At 39.1% G+C, this 23,155-nt stretch overlaps 1 protein-coding gene across 2 annotated transcripts in view; it reads right to left on the bottom strand.

The window, feature by feature from the left end:
• The window catches only part of CNTNAP4 (contactin associated protein family member 4), a 444,291-nt gene that overhangs the window by 49,150 nt on the left and 371,986 nt on the right, over positions 1 to 23,155 (bottom strand). For both annotated transcript variants that reach the window (XM_039545275.1, XM_039545276.1), the window contains 4 exons: positions 20,740 to 20,846; positions 16,720 to 16,839; positions 11,943 to 12,140; positions 5,579 to 5,735 (listed from right to left, as the gene is read on the bottom strand). In XM_039545275.1, the coding sequence (XP_039401209.1) occupies positions 5,579 to 5,735; positions 11,943 to 12,140; positions 16,720 to 16,839; positions 20,740 to 20,846 (582 nt within the window). The remainder of the gene's footprint in view (positions 1 to 5,578; positions 5,736 to 11,942; positions 12,141 to 16,719; positions 16,840 to 20,739; positions 20,847 to 23,155) is intronic.

The following is a 23,155-nucleotide window of genomic DNA, read 5'->3' as shown; positions in this document are numbered from 1 at the left end:
TGGCCAGTGGAGTCCTGTTGGTTTCTTTCTTGGGTTTGTCTTGCAGTAGGAGGCTTCTGGGTACACGTCTGGCTCTGTTGATCTGTTTCCTTATTTACTCATGTGGGTATTGTAGTTTTGAGAATGCTTGATGGAGATTTTGTAGGTGTTGGTCTCTGTCTGAGGGGTTAGAGCAGATACGGTTGTACCTCAGTGCTTGGCTGTAGACAATGGATCGTGTAGTGTGCCTGGGATGGAAGCTGGAGGCATGAAGGTAGGCATAGCGATCGGTAGGTTTTCGGTATAGGGTGGTGTTAATGTGACCATCACTTATTTGCACCGTGGTGTCTAAGAAGTGGACCTCCCGTGTAGATTGGTCCAGGCTGAGGTTGATGGTGGGGTGGAAGCTGTTGAAATCGTGGTGGAATTTTTCCCGAGTCTCCTTCCCACGGGTCCAGATGATGAAGATGTCATCAATGTAGTGCAGGTAGAGAAGGGGTGTGAGTGGATGACAGCTGAGGAAGCGTTGTTCCAGGTCAGCCATAAAAATGTTGGCATATTGTGGGGCCATGCGGGTGCCCATAGCGGTGCCACTGATCTGGAGATATATATTGTCATCAAATTTGAAATAGTGGTGTGTGAGGATAAAGGCACAGAGCTCAGCAACCAGTTATGCTGTGGCATCATCAGGGATACTGTTTCTGACAGTTTGTATTCCATCAGTGTGTGGGATGTTTGTGTAGAGAGCCTCTACATCCATGGTGGCTAGGATGGTGTTTTCTGGAAGGTCACCAATGCATTCTAAACAGATTCAGAGGTTTTGACTTGCTCAATGACACACAAAAAGAACCAAGATTGGAAGCCAGGTGTGTTTACTGCTGTGGTCATGCCTAATCTACAATGCCACAGTGTCCCCTCCTAAAGCTGAGATTTTCAGACACATACACTAACTTGGGGTGATTCAATTTTGGGTTCTTGACAGATCCCTAGATCCTGCCTTTGTAACAGAGCAGGACTGAACTATTTCTGAAATACCCATGCCTCTCTGTGCCCAAAGAGAGGCATGGGTACATTTTTTTATAATGTATTGCTCCAGAACAAGTGAAAATGCAAACATTGTATTGTAGGAAAAAGATGCAGAAACATAATGCACATTTTAATAAATTGTCAATAAACTATTTTAATATACTTATGCAAATTATACTCAGTGGTTAAAATGGACACATACACGTTCCCAGTCTGTATCTATTTTGTCTTGTCTCTTTTATACAGCTGTATAAAGCACATATGACAGGGATATATGAATGTGAGCAGGGATTAAATGGTGTATGCCCAAAGTGAGCAAGAATATATTGCACATATTAGAAACTATTCAAAATCCTCTCTCAAAACGTGTTTACTTATTTATGTTTATTTGGCAGCTGGGGAACATAAGCTCTATATATTTTTGTATGGTACAGTAATAGGGAAATTCTGAACATTTGTTTAAGCTCTGTAATAGAAAGAAAATAGGCAGATATTACCATGTGAGGAATGCACTGAAGATGCACATTCTTTGTGTTTCTAAGTACATTTGTAAATCTATGGAAACTGTACCCGGTTGTGACTAACCCTTTGTTGTGTTTTCATTTCTGCATCTGCCAGCATTCCTAACCAGCTCTCCCTCTTTGGAGTATCAAAATTCCCAACCCTAGCCCACTAGCTGTTCATTTGAAGGAAGGTTGAGTGCCTATTTTGAAGACAATGGGATCCACAGATTCCTATTTTATACAGCAAGGATAGCCACCTTCTCTCTGCCTCTCATTCTCTATCCCAGTGCCAGAAGGAACCACACCCATGCTCCTCATTTTCATGGTACTCTCTGAGACACTGCACCCCATATTCTTCAAAGTGATATTATGATATGATTATAGCATAATTATAATGTATTTTACGCAAGGTAAGTCATGTGAGGTGTCATTGTAAAAGTTATGATTTGCAGAATAGGATTATCCTATTTGTATGCATGTATCATTTTTGTATCTAAAGTTATGCATATTGACTATTTATCTGTACTTCAAATGTAGTTACACCTGGGTAACACCCACTAGACAAGATGCTTTCAGTCTAGATAGTGGGTGGGCAATATTCAGGCAATGGCCAATTAGAAAAAGTAATAGGCATTAGGAGAAGCTCATCCCCCACATGGTAAGCCTTCCTGAGAACACTCCAGACAGGCTGTAAGTAATGGTTACTATGACTCTACAAGGACATGTGACCAGGCCACATGATGCTGGACTCCATCTTGGGATGTCAGTATTTTTCCACAGACTGGTCTGGGAACTGAGTTTTGAAACATAGTGTTCCCGCCATGTGCTAAAGCTATATAAGGCAGGGAGTGACATCATGTGTGGTTCTTCACTCCCTCACAAGAGAACCTAAGGAACAAGTTCTGAACTGGCAGAAGTTCTGGACCCAGGCTAAAGGGATTTCTAGCCTGTGTACGAAACACCTGGGGATTCCAAGATGCAAAGCAATTGTAGTTTGTGCCTTATGAATCTACAAGTCTCTCTGTACCATCAGTTAGGATGAGACTCTGCTATTCACACCCAATCTATTTAGTATATTAAGCTTAGTTTGTGTTTTTTGTTTATTTGCTAGGTAATCTGATTTGATCTGTTTGCTCATTTCTGATCACTTAAAATCTATCTTTTGTAGTTAATAAACTTGTTTTCTTAATCTAAACTAGTGAGCTTTGACCGGAGTGCAAAGCCCTCCAGCCTGCACTTTCACCAGCATTCACCCAGGCAGCGAACCCAAGTTACCTGTAAGCTGTGCGGCCACGCAGCAGTCTACGTAGCGCCATGCAGGCACTTAGGGAACCTGCCTGGGGACCTGCCACATCAGGAGGAAGGGTTCCCCTCCCCAAACTCCCAACTAGTCTGGCCTCCAACCTGCCATGGGAGGGGCGCCCCTCCTTCAGCCTCAACTCACCCTGGAGCCGAACCTGCTGCAGTCGGAATGGCCCAGACCCAGCCATGGCTGGATTGGGCCCAGGTGTGGCCAGCGTAGCGTGGCCCGGGTGGCCCTCCCCCATCCCAGACCTTCTGGGGCTGGGGGAGGGGCACCTATCCTGCAGCCCCAGCCCCAGAGCTCCCGCAGTGGGGACAGGTGCCTCTCCCCCCCAGCCCAGATGCTGTTGCGGGGAGAGAACACTGGGAGGAGTCCTCTCTCCTGCAGTAGCCCTGGAGCACCCTCCTGCATCCCTAACCCATCATCCCAGAGCCCGCACCCCCAGCCAGAGCCCTCAACCCCTGCACTTAGCCCTGAGCCCCTCATCCCCGGTCCCACTCCAGAGCCTGCACTGCGGTCAGAGCCCTCACCTCCTTATACACCCCAACCTTCTGTCCCAGCCCTGAGCCCATTGCCACAAGAACCCCTCGGTCCCACTCCCACCACATGAATTTTGTTATGTGCACCAATATGAAGGTGATGTGTCACACATCGCCTCCATACTGGAGCACATAACAAAATTCATTCTGCCCATGGGAAAAATAGACGGAACATTAATTAGAGAGAGAGACACAAAAATTAGAGAGACACACCCAGCTGCAGTTACACACAGGCTCTGTAACACCAGCTTCCCAGCCCAGGATGCCAGAGCAGTACCACATGACCTGGTTAAATCTGGCCAGTATATGGGTTTACTGGGGCCACACCGGACCCAATCTGGCCACGGCTGGGTCCGGGCCACAGGGTAAGTGGGGGCCAAGGGATGGGCGCCCCTCTCATGGCAGGTTGGGGGCCAGGCTAGGGGCACCCTTCCCCCTGCCGTGGCAGGTCCCCGGGCAGTTCCCTAAGCACCTGCGCGGTGCTAAATAGGCTGCTGCGCAGCTGCGCAGCTTACAGGTAACTTAGGTCACTGCCTGGGTGAATGCTGGTGAAAGTGCAGGCTGGAGGGCTTTGCAGCTTGTGACACAGTACAGCGTGAAAGAGAGCCCAGGCTGATGGGTCAGAGGGCTCAGTGGTACCCCAGTTCCAGGTGGCACCCCGGGGGGAACTTCCCACTGTTTTGGAGCAAGATAGGACTTCTAAGTTCAGAACATTTACCATACCTCATTCATAGTACTCCACAAAATTGATGCCTTTTCAAATTTTCTTTACTGTATTTCCCTTCCTAACATGAACATATTGGCCAAATATTCAGAAGTGACTAGTGATTTTGGGTTCCTCAGATTTTAGCTGCTTGACTTCAGACATCATCAACGGGCCAGAATCTCAGAGTGTGGAACTTCTGAAAATCAGGCCTCTTTAAGATGTATCAGTTTGGGAACCAAAAATTGAAGACCTCAAATTCACTAGTAATTTTTTAAAATCTTGTTCTATATAACTTTAAAAATGCTGTAAAACAAAAGGCCTTAGCAATAATATGTTTAGGCCAAAATTTTCAAAATTGAGTGCCTAAAGTTAAGCTCCTAAATCCAAATTTAGATATCTAAATAAGTGGCTTCATTTTAAAATATGCTGGGTAACAAACAGCTGTCACTGAATTGAGTAGGACCCACTGGTTGCTTGGCCATACTGTGTAAGAATGAAACATCATGATCCACTATAGACTCCCAACTGTGTGAAAAGTATGAAGACTTCAGCAAAACTGTAAATATTCACACACTACTGACACAAGCATAACTATAACACAAATCTGTGTCAATGCATTGCCTGCTAGATACATGTGTTTTGTATAGATTAAACATAATTAAGAAGTTCCATTAATAGATTTTCTTTGAGTTAAATTGTCCTAACTTCTGTCAATAACTAACTGAAATGGACTAGAGTTGTTACTGAAACAGAACACTGAATCCAACCCCCTACCGCAAACTTTGGAGAAGTCTTAACTCTGGTTCAGATCTAGCTTCATGGCTTCAGCTCATATCTAATTTGTACAGTATTTGAACTGGTGATAAATGATGCAACATGAATACAGAGTTTAGATGAGGATCTGAGTTTTGCAAACTGAAATACCAGTAGAGTTCAGCTGTAAACTGCCAAGCTAGTCAGAACTCTGAAATCCCTGCTCTGCTGAAGTCAATTGCAAAATTCCTATTGACTGCAATGAGGCCAGGATTTTACCCTCTAAATTCTTAGATAAAGAATCTAGTGGAGTCTATTAAAGAACACTGGTAAACTCAAAGGCATAGAAAAAAGGGTAATAAAAAAATCTTAAATATGAGAAATGAATGCTTTGCTCAACTAATACATAGTTTAAATCCAATTAGCTTCAATATTTTAATAACTGAAATACATACCAAATGTAAGCCTTTAACCACTGGCAAAACAAGCAATTTACTGAAAATTGGACAGTCTAAATATAGAAACATATCATCCTCAAAAAGAAACTAAATACAAGAAATCACAGCAAAATATTATATATTAACCCCTTAATTTAGCTAATGATGGTGAGAAATCATATTTTGAACTGGGGGTAGCAGCAAAGCTTACTGGTTTGTGGGTTTTTGTTCCTAATAGCACTGCTTGTCCATAGCTGCTAAACCCTATATAATTTTTTAGTTTGTTTTTCAACAGCAAAGAATTGAGCACAAGCAAACAATACAAAAATCACCATTCATTTCTGTCAGCATCGCAGTTGCAGTAATGCTGGGAATCAATGCAGCTCCCCTCTAATCCACAAGCACATTTCTGAACATCAGGCAAGGATCCTCCCCAGTAAGTTTGTGTTTCATTGGTTCTTCCAATCCACCAGCTCAATGGAATCCCATCTAAAAGACAGGTTAGAGGAAAATTAATATCTGATCCCAGTTCATGGAATGGTGTCCCTAGCCTTGTAATGGTGTCCCTAGCCTCTGTTTGTCAGAGGATGGAGATGGATGGCAGGAGAGAGATCACTTGATCATTACCTGTTAGGTTCACTCCTTCTGGGGAACTTGGCATTGGCCACTGTCGGTAGACAGATACTGGGCTAGATGGACCTTTGGTCTGACCCGGTACGGCCGTTCTTATGTTTTATGTTCTTATGTTCCTGCTCCTCCCAATTTCCCTCACCCAAACAAATTTCCAAGCATTATGGAAAAAAAAATTAAAAATGACCAAATTTATTTAAAAATGCTAACCAATTATTCATTTTAATATTTTATTATCAGAGATTAAATTATAGTCACAGCTTTTTGCTTATATTAGTGGAAAAGAGATCTGGTAGTCCTTGCTCAGTCAGGCATGATATTAGAATCATTTATCTTAAGCAGTCCAGTTATGTACTTTCTTTTAAAATAGCACATGAAAAAAGAGATGCCATCACCCTAAAAATCAAGTTAATTTATACTCTGAGGCAAAGATCAATTTGAGATCATGGAAATACCAGTGAGGAAATGAGAAGAGTAAAACACATTATAAATGGATTCATATCATCACTGAGAATACTAAACACACCTTTGCTGCATATTAAGCATCTGGCTTAGTACTACTGTGTGGTGAGAATCAGAAATGTCAGTAGTCATGAGTTAGATCACGCACAACAGCTGCAGAATTTATGTAGTCTGAGACTGTAGAAATCATGTTAATGGTTGTACTACATAACCCAGTTGATGTATCCAGTAACTAAGAGCAAAGTTTCTCAGAGCCTACTATATCTCTGTGCAATGCATCCATTCAGCGTTGATTATAGTAAAATGATAGAGCTGGATGTCTTCTTAATTCTGCAGTTCTGCACATTAAATTTCAAGATGATGCCAAGTAACCAGAGCAGTAAAAACACAAAATATACAGAAAAAGGTAATTGCTAACGGATATGAAGCATGAAGGTAATCCATCTTAAATGAGAGTGAAGAAAGGTGAAAGATTAAATGAATGCAAAGTCAGGGCATGAGAGGAAAAGAGTGCTGTCAAATGGTATGGTGCCTCACAGAGGCACTCAGTTTGTGCGTTGTTGAAGCTCTCAAGTTTTCAGCAGTGGGCCCACACCAAGAGGCTTGCACTTAACCCAGCTTCAACCTTACTTGCAACTGCCATGGCTTATTACAACTCACTGTTAGATAAGACCTCTGTTATGCTTACAATCTCTCAGCTCCTAAATATATTGACTGAATTCATTACCACACAACTGCTAGCCCAGCAGGCCTAAAAAACAGTGAGAACAGTTCCTAGAAAAATCAGACATGCTCAGTGGCGTCAATGTCTAGCATCAGTGTTTGTGTTTGCAGCCCATCACACAGGGAAGGAAAGCTAGAGAAGGTTTATAAATTATTCAGCACTTTAAAAAATAAACACAACAAAGCATACATATATAAAACCAGGATATTTCCCCTGTTTCAACAGCTCAGAAACTCTGGTCCTATAGTTCTGAGTGAATATTCCTTCTCTTTAACTGGGGACACTGGACTGTTTTTAAAAGCAATCCTGACACATTTGTTTGCATATAAGCATGAGAGCAGTATAGCTACTAAAGGATCATAATGATTAGCTTGCTTTGCTCTGGCAGTGAATATTGTTAATCAAAGTGGTGGTGGTGGGGGGAAGGATTTGATGCAGCTTCTTCAAAATGAACACACAGAATTATTAGCATAGCAATTCTTCATTGGAATCATTTATATGCTCTACATAGTGAAGACTGAGTGGAATACATTCCTAAGAATTATTCCAATAAAAATTACTTTTTATACTACATGTCCCAAAATTATTTCACATAACTTTCATCAAATGCTGCACTTGTCAGACATGCCCAGTGGAGATTACAGATCACAGTAGTGAGAGGGATAAAATTATGTGGACAATTTGATAATGTACTTATTTGAATTTCAAAGCCTTATATTGTATTGTGTTCATATTGTTCAATGAAAGAGAACATGCTATATTTTTCTGCACGATGTTATTTGGATTTTGTTTAAATGTCAAGAATGATATAGTAGTTAGCTATATGTGACTGGATTCTTTTATTTGGTAATTCTAATGATCCAAGGAAATGCACATACAAAATGCATTCAATCAGGGAATGAACAGTTGTGATCTTAAATAGGACAATGTTTGATAAAGAAGATCTTGCAAAATCATATTCAGAGTGCAATAAAATAGCTAATTTGAGAAGATACATGCTAAAATTGCAATCATGTTGATTAATTTTGCCTCCCTAAAACTCACCCTGTATTTTCAGTTTGCTACAGTATTCTTCTTCGCTTCTCAACATATATTCTACTTGGGGAATGTATGATCCTCCCACAAGAGTCATTATCTTTGTGCTGTTCTGCAGTGGAAATATACGTGACAACAGAGGAGTCCTCTGTGGATAAGAATCCTGGGAATAAAAAGCCAAACGGAGCAAACACAATTCCTACAAGAAGCTTCTTGAGAAATCACAGAATATCAAAGTTGCAATAGATCTCAGGAGGTCATCTAGTTCAACCCCCTGCTCAAAGCAGGGCCAATCCCCAGACAGATTTTTGCCCCAGATCCCAAGATGGCCCCCTCAAGGATTGAACTTGAGCCAATGCTCAAATAACTGAACTATCCCTCTATGGCGACTATAGCCAACAAGAAACTCAGTGGAAGTTTCAAAAGACAGTGGTTAGTCAGAGCAGGATGATCACATACCATTGTGGTGGCTGACTTGTGCTCCATCCTGCTACCACAGTCTTTAGGGACCATACTCTTCAAGAGTTTGGGGAGTTCTGCCTGTCTTGCACTAGAGAGTTAACATTCAGGAGTGGAAATCCTGGCTGATAGTATCTTTAGAGACATGCCAACACTTGGCAGCAGGTTGGTGACATATGAAATTAGTAGACAGTCTTCATTTAGTATCTAAACAAAACCATAGAATCCAAAGTCCTCTGAACTTGTAGGTTTTGAAATCTGATCCTGGATCTAAACATAAATTTTGTTGCTCTCCCCTATATCTGTAATAGTCTGCACAAAACTGTGAACATGCCTGAACTTTGTTGGAGTTCTAAAGTCAACAACAGGGGCAGTGCTGGTTTGCTTTCACCCCTTCCCTGGCATGCTGCATAACCCTCTGGTAGCAGCTGCCACTCTCTGTATGTCCAGCTCTGAAGGCAGAGTGAAGAGAGCAGCAGCTGTTGGCCAGGCACCCAGCTCCAGTAGCAGCACAGGAGTAAACCTGGGCGGGGGACGGAGGTGTCATAGAACAGCCTCTGACCCATGTCTCTGCCCACCGAGGCGCACTGCCCAGGGCAGGCGGAGGACCTAGGGCTCCCCACAATGGCCTGACTGACCCATTGCAACCTGGGCTCTTGGGCCCTGTTCCCCGCAATTGTGGCTCCCCAAGGGCTCTGCCAGCTCCAGAACCAGTCCCCCCACCTTGGTGGCTTTTACTGCCTGCAAGCAGCTGGCACCATGCACTGCCCAGCTCTGACTTCCAGACTCTGACCTGCCAAGGGGCAGGACCACAGGGGACAGAAGCTGAAGCCCACTTCAGCCCTCTCCCTGCCGGAAAGTAGCTGGCACTGCCCTGGTCATGGTCTCATTTCTAATTCTTTATGGTCACTAATTCTAATTCTTTATCACTAGTAATGTGCACAACTCAAAAGATGCAGAGTTTATTTAAGATAAGCATGTCAAAGTTGGTATGCTTATTTGATTTATCCAAATCTTGTGTGTCTACAAAACTAGAATGTATAGGTCTAGAGGTAAGTCCTCAGCCCACCATCTGTTTGCCTTCTGCTAGAGAGTACATAGTTGGAGCAATTTATATGCTGACAATCCCTGAGTTACACAGGGGGCTTGTGAGTTAGATTCACCTTCCCCACACTTCTCTGAGTTCAGGTCAGGCAGATATGAAGATCTGGGCCCAAGACAACAGGCCTCCTCACTATATTTCTGTTACTTTCTGTTTCCCAGGAGATCAGAAATAAAAACAGTCTGCTCCATGAATGCAGAAGTGAGGGGAGGAAAAGTTAAAATAACCCTTAAAAAAATAATAAAAATTTGGGTTTGGGTTGGTTTCAAGGAAGGGTGAAGTACAAATTGATGCTCATTTTTATGGAAGCTGTTAGTTCATCCCTAGTGTCTACATCACAAAAAACAACTATGACAACCGGTACTTTTATTAGTAGTCTCAGCACAGAAATCAAAGACTGAATGGGCTTGGAGGCTGATCTACCTTCTCACCTGTAGAAATGTCCTTTCCAAAACAGAGTGAAAGTGCATTGTGTAGAAACATGGGAAACTTTATCTGATATTGCTCTTGTTAGCACTGTTACAACTGATCTTAAAAAGCCCTACAAATTCTGCAAAACACTTTCTCGCTGAGTTTTACTACTTCTAGCCTGAAAAGATTTAAAATGAGACAGGGTCTAATACAACAAAATGTTTTCACTGCATTAACTTGCTGATCAAACATATATATGTAACCCTCACCAACTCTGAATACTAATGTATAGAATCCTAGAGTCGCAGCGGGACTGTTCTTTTTCCTTTCTGTACCTGTCTTACAGTCTTGCATTTTTGCTCAGCAAATGTGTCTAGCAAACACTTTCATCTCTCACAGTTGCTTTAAAATTGTCAGTTCTGAAATGATTGTATTAATCCTAGAAATCCTAACTGAAATTTAAGTCAGACATTTGGGAAATCTAATTGGGCATGATCCTGCATTCAATCCTTCAATATGATTTATTCCCCCTGAAGTCAGTGGGAATTATACATATGTGTGAAGAGAGGGGCACCTTTTGGGTACTTTGATATCAATGTTTGGCCATTTGGTCAAGAAGAGATTCTGAGTTAAGATATGTAACTTCTTTGTACTGTAATCCCTGGTGATTACTGTAGTAGTATTCATATAAAACATATTGTGAGTCAGATGCTTGTATACCATGGAGTTGGGGCTCTGTATGTCAGAAAGGAGTTTGGGAGGGAGGGAGAGGTAGTGTCAGGGAAGCAACACTTTATGCAGTAGGCTCACCTGTAAGCCTGGTAGATTTCTGAACAGCAATTCTCATGAGAGTTAATACTACTCTCTGCAGAAATTCATTGCATTCCATAACCTCTCTGAAGGGAGGGTAGGATGCAGAGAGGAGAGCTAATGTCTGCTTAGCTCTTGACAGCCATTCTGCTAAGAGAAGTAGAGCTCACAGGGCACGGAGGAATGACCAGTTTTCTGCTGTAGCACCACTAAATCCCTTGATAGGAGAATGGCAAGTGTGGTCTGTGACATGAATCTTAGAATTTCTAGTGGACTATTCACCTCTCACAGATTTTTGTGACAGAGGAGACAATTGAGGCTTGATTTACAACATCTACATATCAACAAAGGAACAAGGAATATAATCTTTCTTTTCAAGTTATTTTTTTTTAAATTTAGAATACATTTTCAAAATTAAAATCAACTGAATAGATTGCACTCTACCAGGTGAGAATTAAAATAAGACTTGAACACAACAATCTAGATATGATATTTTGTTAAGATTTCTTTAACTACATCAGAAGGGCCTGTAATTTCCTTCATAAAATAACTTTTTTCCTATCTTTTCAGCATTTTACTTCAGGTCTCTTCTGTGCTTGTATATTTTGGACACGGGCATATTAATGTCTGCGATACTTTACCTCATGCCATTTGCAAATGCAACCACTACACGATGCACAGTATCTGAAAGACTTCAGCTGATATTTATGCAGTGTATTGTGTTCCTTTTACCAAATGTTTGCCCAATATTTAACTGTTTTTTGACTAAAATCTAAAAATCCCCTAGAGGCAGGTCAGGAAAGGCTTTGTTATAATTTCTGTTAAATTGTAGGTTTAAGGAAGACATTGGTTTTGAAAGTAGTTAATGCTTTGAATGAAGCTCATTATGAACTGACCTTGGTTTTTTTCTGGTTCAAATCCCACTCAACAATTTATAGATTTGGGATTTGTTTGCTAGATATTTAAGGATTTTACAAACTATAGTGGCAAATTGCCATAACCTTTGCTAAATTAAATATCTATAGTATCATGAAACATAATAAAATTTGTCTGCTTTACTTACCTCGCTTATTTAAAAGCCTTGACTTTTTGCAGTGGTAAGCAAGCTCCTGTTCACAGTGTTCTGCGTAGTTAATTGTAGCCTGAAGCTGTTCTAGGGTGGCAGTATACTTGAAGAACACAGCATGTGGGTTCTCTCGATTAGCATTTTTGACTCTGGTTAAATCTGTATTGTTGTGCTGTATAACTGTCCAAGTCGTATCTTACAAAACAAGGAGAGAAAAGGTAATGCAGAACGTAAAATAGCTGCAAAAGTTAGCAATGGAAATAAAATGTGTAGTGAGGTACGCCTGGGATTAATGTGAGTTTTCCTGTCCTTTTGGGGATGTGAAAAGGAACACGTCTGGGTAAAATGTTCTGCAATTAAATACACTTGATAGGATATCAATGTTCCCTTTTTTGAAACTTCTGTACTGTGCACTCTGTCCTGCACAATTACCAGTCAAAGAAAGACTAGATAAAGAGAACCAAATATCTATTTTCCAAACAATACACAGACCCTAAGCTAAAGTGTAATGGAGTAAAAATCACAGACTCTAAGCTAAAGTGTAATAAACTTTTCCTATGGTTATTTCTCCAAGGTATACTTTGTTTATAAATGGAGACCAACTTATATCCAGGCTTTCAATATCTGCACAACATTTCACACTATTCTTTTGAATAACTGATTTTGTCTTAGAGAATTTATAGCAATGGCCAAAACTCACCTTTCCACTGCCCTATACAAAAAACCAATACCAGAAACAAAAATGGACAAATTGAATAAATCCAGGTGTTATATTTATTGTGAAGCAGAGAAGAAGACAGGTGCTTCCATCCACCCCAAAATCAAATGATAACTATAATTTCTGACACGTGTGACTGCAATTAAAATATCATCTGTATTATCTACACAAATGTATGATGTGTATTGGGGCTGTTTTTAAAACACAAAAAGTCTTTCTTTCCTGACATCTATTGGGAGAATAAGTGTAAAACCTTAAGTAAAATAAAATAAAATATGTATTTAATTAATACATAAATGATAATAATCATGATGATGATGATGTTCATGAACCAGGACACCATTGTGTTAAGTTCTGTACAAACACAAAACAAAAAGACAGCCTCTGCCCCAAACAGTTTACAATCTATATAGCACTCAGAATGGAATGGTAATTTTGGTGGTTAAGGAAGGTAGGTTCCAAACCATAGTGCCAATTCTGTCTTCTCACATGGGCATGAAAGAACCCAAACACCTTCAAATTAATTTGTTATAACTAACAAAAAGACATCAAGCAATATGATTATTGGACTCAGGCACAAAGAGGGACCATGTGTCAGAGCAGGAGAGTTTAGACATGGATCTGAATTTCAACATCCCCTAAATTCAAGGGGGTTTGTAGCCGAAACACCTGATTTGGATAAATTATAATGTATCTTATGCAGGACTCTGCACAGTTTCACAAAGGAGGTAGGGTGACTGGAGAGCCGGAAGCAATGAAAGGGAATGAGCAGTGGTACTATGCACAATACAGCCTTTTTACTTGCACATTATTTATAGCGCCAGGACCTGATTTCATATGAACAAAGAATCATAGCAATTAGAGATGAAAAAGAACTATTAGCTTTTTCCTGTAATATGGACTCCTTCCAATTTGCACCCCTCTATTGTACAAAGGTGACTTATCGGGAACATCAAGAACATTTCAAGAATATTTATATTCATAAATATTCTTACATTAACCATTGTAAGACTGAGCTCTACTTAGAAATTGCAAAAGACATGGTAAAAGTTGCAGCAAATAAATTAAAGAACCTTAATGTTACAAGATAGATATAATAAAATCATATCTTTTATAATCTATTTGTGGCAACAGGGTAATGCTCTGGTTTGCTTGTGCTTTGTGAAGTTAAAAAAGACAGTTTTCAGCCACACTTACAAAACACAAGGAACACAAAGAGTCCAACTATCAATGACTATAGCACAGGTGGACCAGGAGAGAAAGTTTTATACACACCACAAAATGTTAAGGACAATAGCAATCCCTGTGCTTAGGGAGTGCAGACTCCCTCCTTCATGTTCCCCTAGGGATGGTAAATTGCTTTAAACAGGGGCTGGAGGTAATGCAGCACACTGGTCTGTCTACAGAATGATGCAGCTTGCACATTCCCTTCTGTGCACTGGGGAGAGACAGACTGGGATTGTGCCCTCAGCTGGTCCTATTAAGGTCTGTATAATCTAACCCAAACGTCTACAACTATTTTTTGAGACTAAAGATGAGTGAACTGGTTGCTTCTTAAATCTGATTTGTGTCAGTTGAGTCAAATTCAGAATCAGCAGTTCAGCAAACTGTTGGGACTTTATACCCAACTTAATTCTAGTAGACATTGGAAATGTTAATCACCCTCTGTCCTTGCTGGCTCTGCACCTTCTGTAAGAGCTCACTTTTGAACATATTTGTAGGCTTCAATTCTCCTTGGGCTTTAATCAATATTTTCCTTCTAACTCTAACAGCTCTGCAGACCTGTACCCCCTGTATTTTATTTCCTATATTTCTTGCAAACTGGGTATGACTGACACTAAAGGGAAATTTAGAATAAAAAAAGAACTAGTAATCACCTAGAGGATAAGCATGTAGCAAAAAGCTTATGGGAAGCATCCACATGCCTATTAAACAAATATTGAACTTAAATTAATCTAGATATGCAGATTTATTACCAATACTTGTAAATGTTTTGCTAGAAGAAAGGATTCACGCTAGTGCTGTTGGGAAACAGGGAGCTAAACGTGAGAGCAAGTTCAGAGCTATTTTTTCTACACAGCTCATAGCAAATGGAAAGAATAAGAGAGAAATAAGGCAGCTGTTACATCTACTTCTACATCCCCAGAAGGGGCGAAACTAAAAGAACAATATTTCTGAAAAAGTTTTGTCATCTTGATTGGCTCTTTGGACCCAAGGCTTATGATTTTGAAATTGACCTCTAAGAACCAGAGAGGGTAAAGGAACCTCCCTCCCAGCTGCCAAAGAATAAAGCCACATGAATGTCAATAGCAAGGCAGCACTGCAAGAAATGTGGGCATCTGCCTTCACGGCCTCTGGTGGGAAAAGGGAATACCAGTCATGAGGAAACTGGGAAGAAGACAAATATAGTAGATTCATCCTGTCAGGCTGCATCTCTAGATGAGGAACTGATCAATGAGATTTGCTTAATGTGTTGAATAAAGAGTAACTAACAGAAGCACTAGCAGCTGTTCATGGATACACACGGAAGAATAAATCAGACACTAAGGTGTACCTCGGAGAGTTGGTTTCCTCCTGATACTGTTTAAGGACACTGGAGTCTTTCTTCCATGAGCTTCTTCTTTGGTTCAACCTCATATTAATTAACAATGTAGCTAGCACTCTCTGATGTCTCTTTTTTAGGGGCCAGATAGTTATACTGGTGATCTCACTAATTGTTAATCCAAAGTATGTTACCAATATCAGGCCGACCACTTTCTCAAAAAGTCAAAGCACAGTCTTTGTTTTTTCAGGCAGAGTTAGTGGTTGAGATTTCGAGTGTTATCTAAATCCCAGCGGCACTGAGATCAAAGGAAGTTTCACATTCACCTTCCATTATTTTGATGGAAGATATGTGTAAAGCCCCCTACACTGTTTTGAAAACCACAGTGAGTGGCTTTGCTTAGAGGTAGACTTCTATCAGTCCTTCAAGAAATAAACAAGATTATTACAGATCAGTAAAATCTCTCTTTATTTTCCCTCAGTGTAACTACATTCAAAGAATATCAGTATGGTTGAAAAATCAAGCACTCAAAGTTTCAACACTACCAGAAATAAAGTTGCCCATGTAAACTGCCTTAAAATTTAGGTTTTGTAAAAATATATTGTTATAAAACATGAGACCAAAAGAAATGTTTCTATTATTTTTTCCTATTGTTTCCAAAATAAAGGTTTTTTTTTTTATTAAAAGTTACCCTGAAATGCTTCTAACCCTAACACTGCAACACTGGGATAGTGCTGGAAAAACTTTAAAGTGAAAATTGCTAGAAAATGACCACAAACATAAGTAAAACTAATTAAAATGAAAAGAACACAGCATAAAAATGAAAAGCATATTAGATTTTGGACTAATTCAGCATCTACAATCTATGGTTAATTGGAGGCACACATAGCAGTAGGCACAATTAAGATCAATTGGATGTCTAAATACCTTACTGATCCACTTATTGGGGGTACAAATAACAGGGTGCACAAAATAAGGCCACATTTTGAAAATGAGACTATATGAGTCCAATTAGTTAAACCAGATCTACCCAGACCAATTTCAAATAATACACAATTCAAAAGAGAAGGTGTAATATCAGTATTTGTCCCACCAATTGAAGGACAACTCTGAATTACAATCTTTCATAAGGGTAGAGGGGGGAAAAATCAATAATTTTCCTCCAAAAATTCACTTATATCTCAGTTTCTTAAACTCCTGCAGAGAAGTAAGATCTAACTTCATGAAACCAAAACTATGCAGAAAATGAACTAGTCTGAAATCCTCCACAAATAGGGCATATGTCCCATTTATGCAGAGCACAACAGGAACCCAGTGTTAGCTTCACAGTCTGAGTCTTATTATTCTAATTTCTCTGGTTAATTCTTTGTCAAATATTCTGAGCAGAGGAGTCACCTTCACTTTGCTGTATACATGTACATTAAACTCTTGAGATACAAAACTTCCTACTTTGCTTCGATATAATGAGCATGCATACAATCCCAGCTGTGAGTTAAGGAAGTTTATCATCTCACCTGTCATATTGCAGTATACAAGAAACGGTCCCAAGGGGCCACTTCCATCTGAATCGATATAGTAAAAGCCTGAAGTGTTCCCTGTATGCTTATAGGCTTCACATGATTGCTCATAGATGGCTGTAAAAGAACATCTTCCATCACAAATGTAATGGCATCATTTTACCTTTTATTTGGGGCAAGGAAAAAATGTGGGAAGTTGAACAATATGACATGCATTCAAAGATGAGGAAAACAGGGAAGTCACATAGTAAAAAACTGTACTGTTATTTGCATCAGTAAATAGAATTTCATTTCACTGGGGAAAAAAATCTGAATGGGTGTTTTTATGGATTTGCTTTTTGCCTCCTAAATTAGGGGTCTTAGGGCGGGACAAATGGCTATGAAAACCAATCATTTAAGGTCAAAATGAGTAATAGTTAGCAACTGGCTAGATTATGAGGAATTTGGAAACTGAATATTAACCTTTTCAATTTAATCAGACCACCATACAATTTGGCAGTGGTATAGTATTTCCAGCAATTCCAACTGAAGTATTTATTTCGTAACATTTTGAACTCATGGTTTTGGCTGCTGGGAAGACCTTGTTTCTTCCTCAGTATCAGAGTAAGCTTGTTGTCAAAGTCTGCAGTCCAAGAGTAAATAAGCATCATAGAGAAAATTTTGTCTCTTCAATCCCACATAATATTGATTCTACACCATTCAGGAGTTAGCGATTTTGAGAAGGCTTTATATGACCAAACCTTTAGAAACTGGGCTCATGAATCCAGCTCTATCATTAAATGGCAACAAACTACTAAGTAAAATAATATTGCTGGGTAATAATTGCACATCTGAAGTGAATCAGTTAAACCTTAAATTATCCATTGCTATCTAGTACAGTTTTCCAATTAACTGTTTGTTTTTGAACTTGAATTTACTTTGTCAGAAAGAAACTTTCCTTAACAAACAAAGATACAAGGCGGATGAGGTGGTATCTTTTATTGGACCAACTTCTGTTGATGAGAGAAACAAGCTTCTACTCTTGCACAGAGCTGTTCAATTCTGAAGAAGAGCTATCCATAAGCAGGAAAGCTTTTCTCTCTCACCAGCAGAAGTGAGTGCACTAATTTTATGGCTGCCCAAACTGCTTCATGTAGGAACAACTTTCAGGACCTGATTCAACTCCCATTAAAGCTAATGAAAAACCTGCCAAACAAAGAACCTGGGGTTAGGCGAGTGACATTTTTTCCAGTTCTTTTGCTGATGCATTCCAATATGTCAGCCACATTGGATTGGGTCCATAATACTAAATTATAAAGTAAGGAAAATGAACATCCTCATTAGCTAAAGATTACTAAATGGACCATTTTTGCCACTGCTGGAATATCCAGTAGGCACAGTCAAGATCACTCACAAGTTTCAAATTATAGCTCCTTAGGGTAAAGAGCCTTAAATCAATTATCAGTATAAAATAAAAGGATAAAAGTACTATAGAGGCAGTACGCAATAGCATATCATCATATCCATTTTGAATTTTATACTAGTAGTGACAGCATGGAAAATTATAATTCCTCTAAAGCAGATTTTGGGAGTATGGTCTCATGCTTCACAGTGTTGCCACTGATCAAGAACTCATTGCTAGGCCTATTACATCAAGAGTCCCAATGTTTATTCAGTAACTAAACAGCCATATTATCTTTTTCTGTAATTGCACAGAACTCCCATTGAAGTCAATGAGAGTGTAGTTCATAGAATAAGGGAAAGATATGGCCCTTAACTTTGAGACTATTGACAGAACAGCAACATAAGACTGTACAGTTGGAACCATTACTAAACTACTGTAAACAAATTTAAAGGGACAGAATGTTATACTGCTGCAACTACTATATCACATCTACTGTATACTTCACAGTGCTTTCTTATTATTAATAAAAAGTACTATACCTATTTTTCAACATTAAAAATTGAGCAGTGAGACTTTCATCTACCTTATGGGCTCTTGATGAAAAGTTAGAAAATGATGGAGTCCATCCATTTTTTTTGACACCCTTCATCAATTGATTAAGTAAATAATTTCTAAAAAAAAATATGATGCTTAGTCTTGTCATCCTCTAATAGAATATAACAGGAACAGCTCACAGTGATCTTTGAAAAGCCTGTACCATCAATGTTCTTCCCTTGCTGTAAAAATTTTACCTTATCCATATATCTTGAAAGGCTAGCTACCAATTCGTTTAGAGTTCAGATGGCACAGAAACAGTAATAATTGTAGGCGGTCTTTATAAAGCTTTGCATTCAATGTAAACAAGTAGTTTTTCCAAAATCTGAAATTTTTCAGAACAGACCAGGAGCCTACCCTCCACATGATTCCCAGCAGGAGTTTTGAGGGCAAACAACTTAACTTGTTTTCAGAGAGAGAGAGAGAGAGAGAGAGAGAGAGATGGACAAATTTATGAGTACAACGGTATGACCAGATTGTTTGTGGCAGTAGTGGGCTTCGCTCAACAGCCCTGGGACTCATTCACGGTTTATGTCTTATGTTCCTAAAGCTCATGCTTCAGGGTTTCAGCTGGTCACTGACATATGTCAGGAAGAGATTTCTCCCCAACACAGTGAATTCTGGCAGGCTTTTTGGATGGCCATGGCTGGAGATGGGACACTGGGAGTGTGGGTCAGGGCTTTGAGGTAGCACTTGGCTTGGCTGGCTGCATTTTGCTCACATGCTTAGGGTGTAACTGATTGTAATATGTGGGGCTGGGGGTAATTTTCCCCCAGGTCACATTGGCAGTGACTTTCACAAAGATTTGCCTTCCAGCATATGAGTGTGGCTCACTTGTCAGCATTAGCTGAGTATATCTCACTTAATCATTTCCCTGCCATTGCAGAAGCATCTAGCACCTTGGTCCCTTCTATTTGTGCCAGTGGCACATAATAGTCTAAGTCTCCTATAAGCTATAATACTTTGGTCTAATTTCGGTTGCTGGTTTTAATGTGTGGGTGTTGGGTGGTGTTGGTAGTCTGTGTTGTTACAGGAGATCAAACTAGATGACCCAGTGGTCCCTTCTGGACTAAAACTCTATGAAAGTCATGTTGTGCTACAGGGATTGTATAAATTGTGTGAAGATGGGTTTGTTTTAACCATACATTTTTTTTCTTTTGGCTATAATACTGTATAGTCTTTTTGGTATTTTCAAAATTCCTTTTATAGTGCTTTAGATAGATTTTTTTCAAGTATACATGCTGATAACCGGAGACTAATGACTTTCCTTAATAAACTGTCCCAGTAAACAGAAAAAAAATAATGGGCTTCATGTTCATCTCACATATCCCAGTGTAAATCTAAATCTCCTGGGAAATCACTGGAGTCATATTAAACTAGTGAAAGTAAGACAAGAATCAGACCATGGGTGTGAAACTCATTCAGTTACATTTATGGTTAGGCTGATATTTTCTGAAGTTCTCCCTTATATGGGCTGATCCTGAAAGGACTCCATGTGCAAAATTCCTACAGAAGAGTGAAAGGTCAGTGATGTTTACAGGGCCTTATTATCTGTTCATATACACCAGTTTTATCCCACTGTCACTCCCTTGAAGTTACTCCTTGAAAATTACTTAAGTATGTGTTAAAGTTTAAGTATATGCTAAACCCCACTAACTTCAAAGCTAAGCATGTGCTTAGTCCTTCTCTGAATAGCATTGAGAATTATATCAAAATATAATATCAAACCAATATGATTTGATAAATCAGGGCCTTATACCAGTGTGAGAGGAGAATCAGGTCCTCAGTAAGTAAATCATGAAATCTAAGCCCTAAGGGAGAAATATTCAAAGACACATAAGGGATTTAGGACCACAAGTCCCACTGACTTGCAATAGGACTTGTGCTCCTTAATCCTTTAGGCAATTTTGAGACTCTTTCCTTGAATCAACCCTTTGTGAATATTAACAAAACTGACATGCCTTCTAATAGAAAATTGTTTCTTGTAGCAGTAAAATAACTCATAACTAAAACAGTATAAGAAAGTGTCTTGAGCTTACAGTAATGGCAAGTAGCCCCCATGTAACCTGTATTTGTACAGTTGCAGTAGAAGCTGTTCCAGGCCTGTGTGCATTCACCACCATGTTCACAATAATTAGGCAAACATCTAAAAGGACAAAAAGAAACATTTTCGCCTTAGTACAACTACATGACATTTACAGTAACCATAGTTACTACAGAATGAAGGTGGTCTTTATGACAAAGATGATAACCGAGGTGCAAAGGCGGATGTTGTATGTATGGGTCAGAGACCTGCAATGAAAATACATAAATGTTGTAGCCATATTGCAGGAAGATATCAATTGGACTGAAAGAAAGTTGGGGAAAAGGAATGTCCCCTTTATCTTCCCTGACTAGACCTAGTGTCTGCTCCTAAGGCTGCTAATGATGCAATAAGAACATGAAACATATCAATAACAAAATTAAACATATATAATTTTCATTGTGACTGCCGGCAATGAAAGTATGGTGCTGACTGATACACCAATGATAAGTTAACACTGATAATTCACTAGGAAATTTTGTAACAGCTGAATTTTCTTCCATAAGATCTTTCATAACAATAATTCTGTGGATCATTGCCCCTACTATATGACCATGAGAAGTATAAAATACTTCTCTTTTCAGGAAACTATAGGAATAGGTAGTGGTCGCCATCAGAAAATAAATATTTACAGACCGTTATCATACATTAGTATCTGAGATACTTCAGTTATTTCCTAGTCTAAGTACAGGCAAACACTTAAGTATCTCAGATCCTACAGTGAGGTAACTATGGATGAATCCAGACTGCTAATTGTGCTTTCAGTTGCATGAGTGAAAATCTGGAAAAACTCCATTATTTCAGTGGAATTACTTTTGATTTACAATGGTGTACCTAAGAAGAAAATTTGGTCATAACTATTCAATGGTGAAAACTGCATGACTATCCCTAAGTATAAAGTACAAACTACTACATGATTTGAGGGCAAGAGAATAAGAGAATAAAAAAAATACCAGTATTTTTTCCACAATATTAATTAAAAAGATACTGAGTTGGAGATTTCATCTTTTATTTAATTGTTATTCAGAATGTATAGGGCAGTTTTACTGCTAAGAGTAATCACTAATAATAATTTTAACAAAAAAGACAGCTTAACAAATTCTTTCACACTATCTGAATTCTATTTTTCAGTATATTTAATAAACATAGAGAAGTATTAGTTTAGGGTTGTGAGAAACACCTCAGTGTACTCATTTATATTGATTCTCCTTCCATTTAAATTTATCTTTTTAACAGTCTTCACAAGATCAAAAACTTAGGTGACATTGAAGATGCTTAAACCAGGTTTAATATAACTAGAAACAATTTAAGTTATAATTAAAACTTTTTAGCATTGAATTTTAGATCCCCCTTCCATTATAGGTTTCATAATACAAAGTACTCACTAGATAAATCAAAAGAATGCCATACAAATAATCTAGTTCATTGCAACCCTGACTGAACTTAGATTTACAATAGTCCTCTCTATGAAGAAACACATTTATTCCAAAAACATCAGACAGAGATTGGATCTGGCATTTGCCATGTGGTACTTGGTAGCATACTTTTTAGGTGCATGACATCTACAGATGATGTGCAACTTGAAAACTAAAGCAACAATCTGAAGATAATCAAAAGCTAATCTTCAAAACAACACATTGAACCAGAACACAAATACATCTTTTTCAAAGAAAGAACGTAGAACTTTACACATCAGTAATGTATTAAAGATATCCTTCCTGAACACTCTACTTACTAGGTTTGCAAATTATCTGTAGAGATACAAAGGCGTAAAGAACATGTATAGAAACCTGTGTTATTTTTATTTTCTTCATCTGTGGTTAAAGTATATTCATTGGCTTTCCTAGTGCTCCAGGACTTACATCTCCTATTGAACCCTTTGATTCCATTTTCTGCGGTCAAAATACCAACAGCAATAATTCTCTGTGGGCCATCTTACTTCTCTGTGCAGAGGCGGATGTAATTATGACAGATGCATCTGACATTCTCTCCTCGGAGACTGAATGCAATAACTTTGTAAGGCATTTAAACTGACATATTGTCCTTTAAAGCTATTTTTGGGATGGTTTGTGTGTAATTAGCATTTAATAAATATGATAGTAAATTGATAGAAAAATAAAGAGAAAGGACACTAAGGAGTAATAGTTGAAGAGAAATATTTGTATACCAGGGGGGTTTATGAGCCATATAGCAACACAGACACCTGTAATACCATTAAAAGGGCAAAGTGAAGGAGCAAGCCAAGAACGATGAGTAGGAAAGAGGCATAACAAGGTAAATACAAAATGGAATGGAGGTGGAACCTCAAGAGACCAACTTTCAGAGGCAGATAGCAGCAGAAGGTGATGGCACAGGGCCATCGACGATGGAGC

Source organism: Mauremys reevesii, linkage group 6, assembly GCF_016161935.1.
Source record: "Mauremys reevesii isolate NIE-2019 linkage group 6, ASM1616193v1, whole genome shotgun sequence".
In the NCBI taxonomy this organism is placed as follows: domain Eukaryota; kingdom Metazoa; phylum Chordata; order Testudines; family Geoemydidae; genus Mauremys; species Mauremys reevesii.
This window is presented reverse-complemented; position numbering and strand designations above follow the sequence as displayed.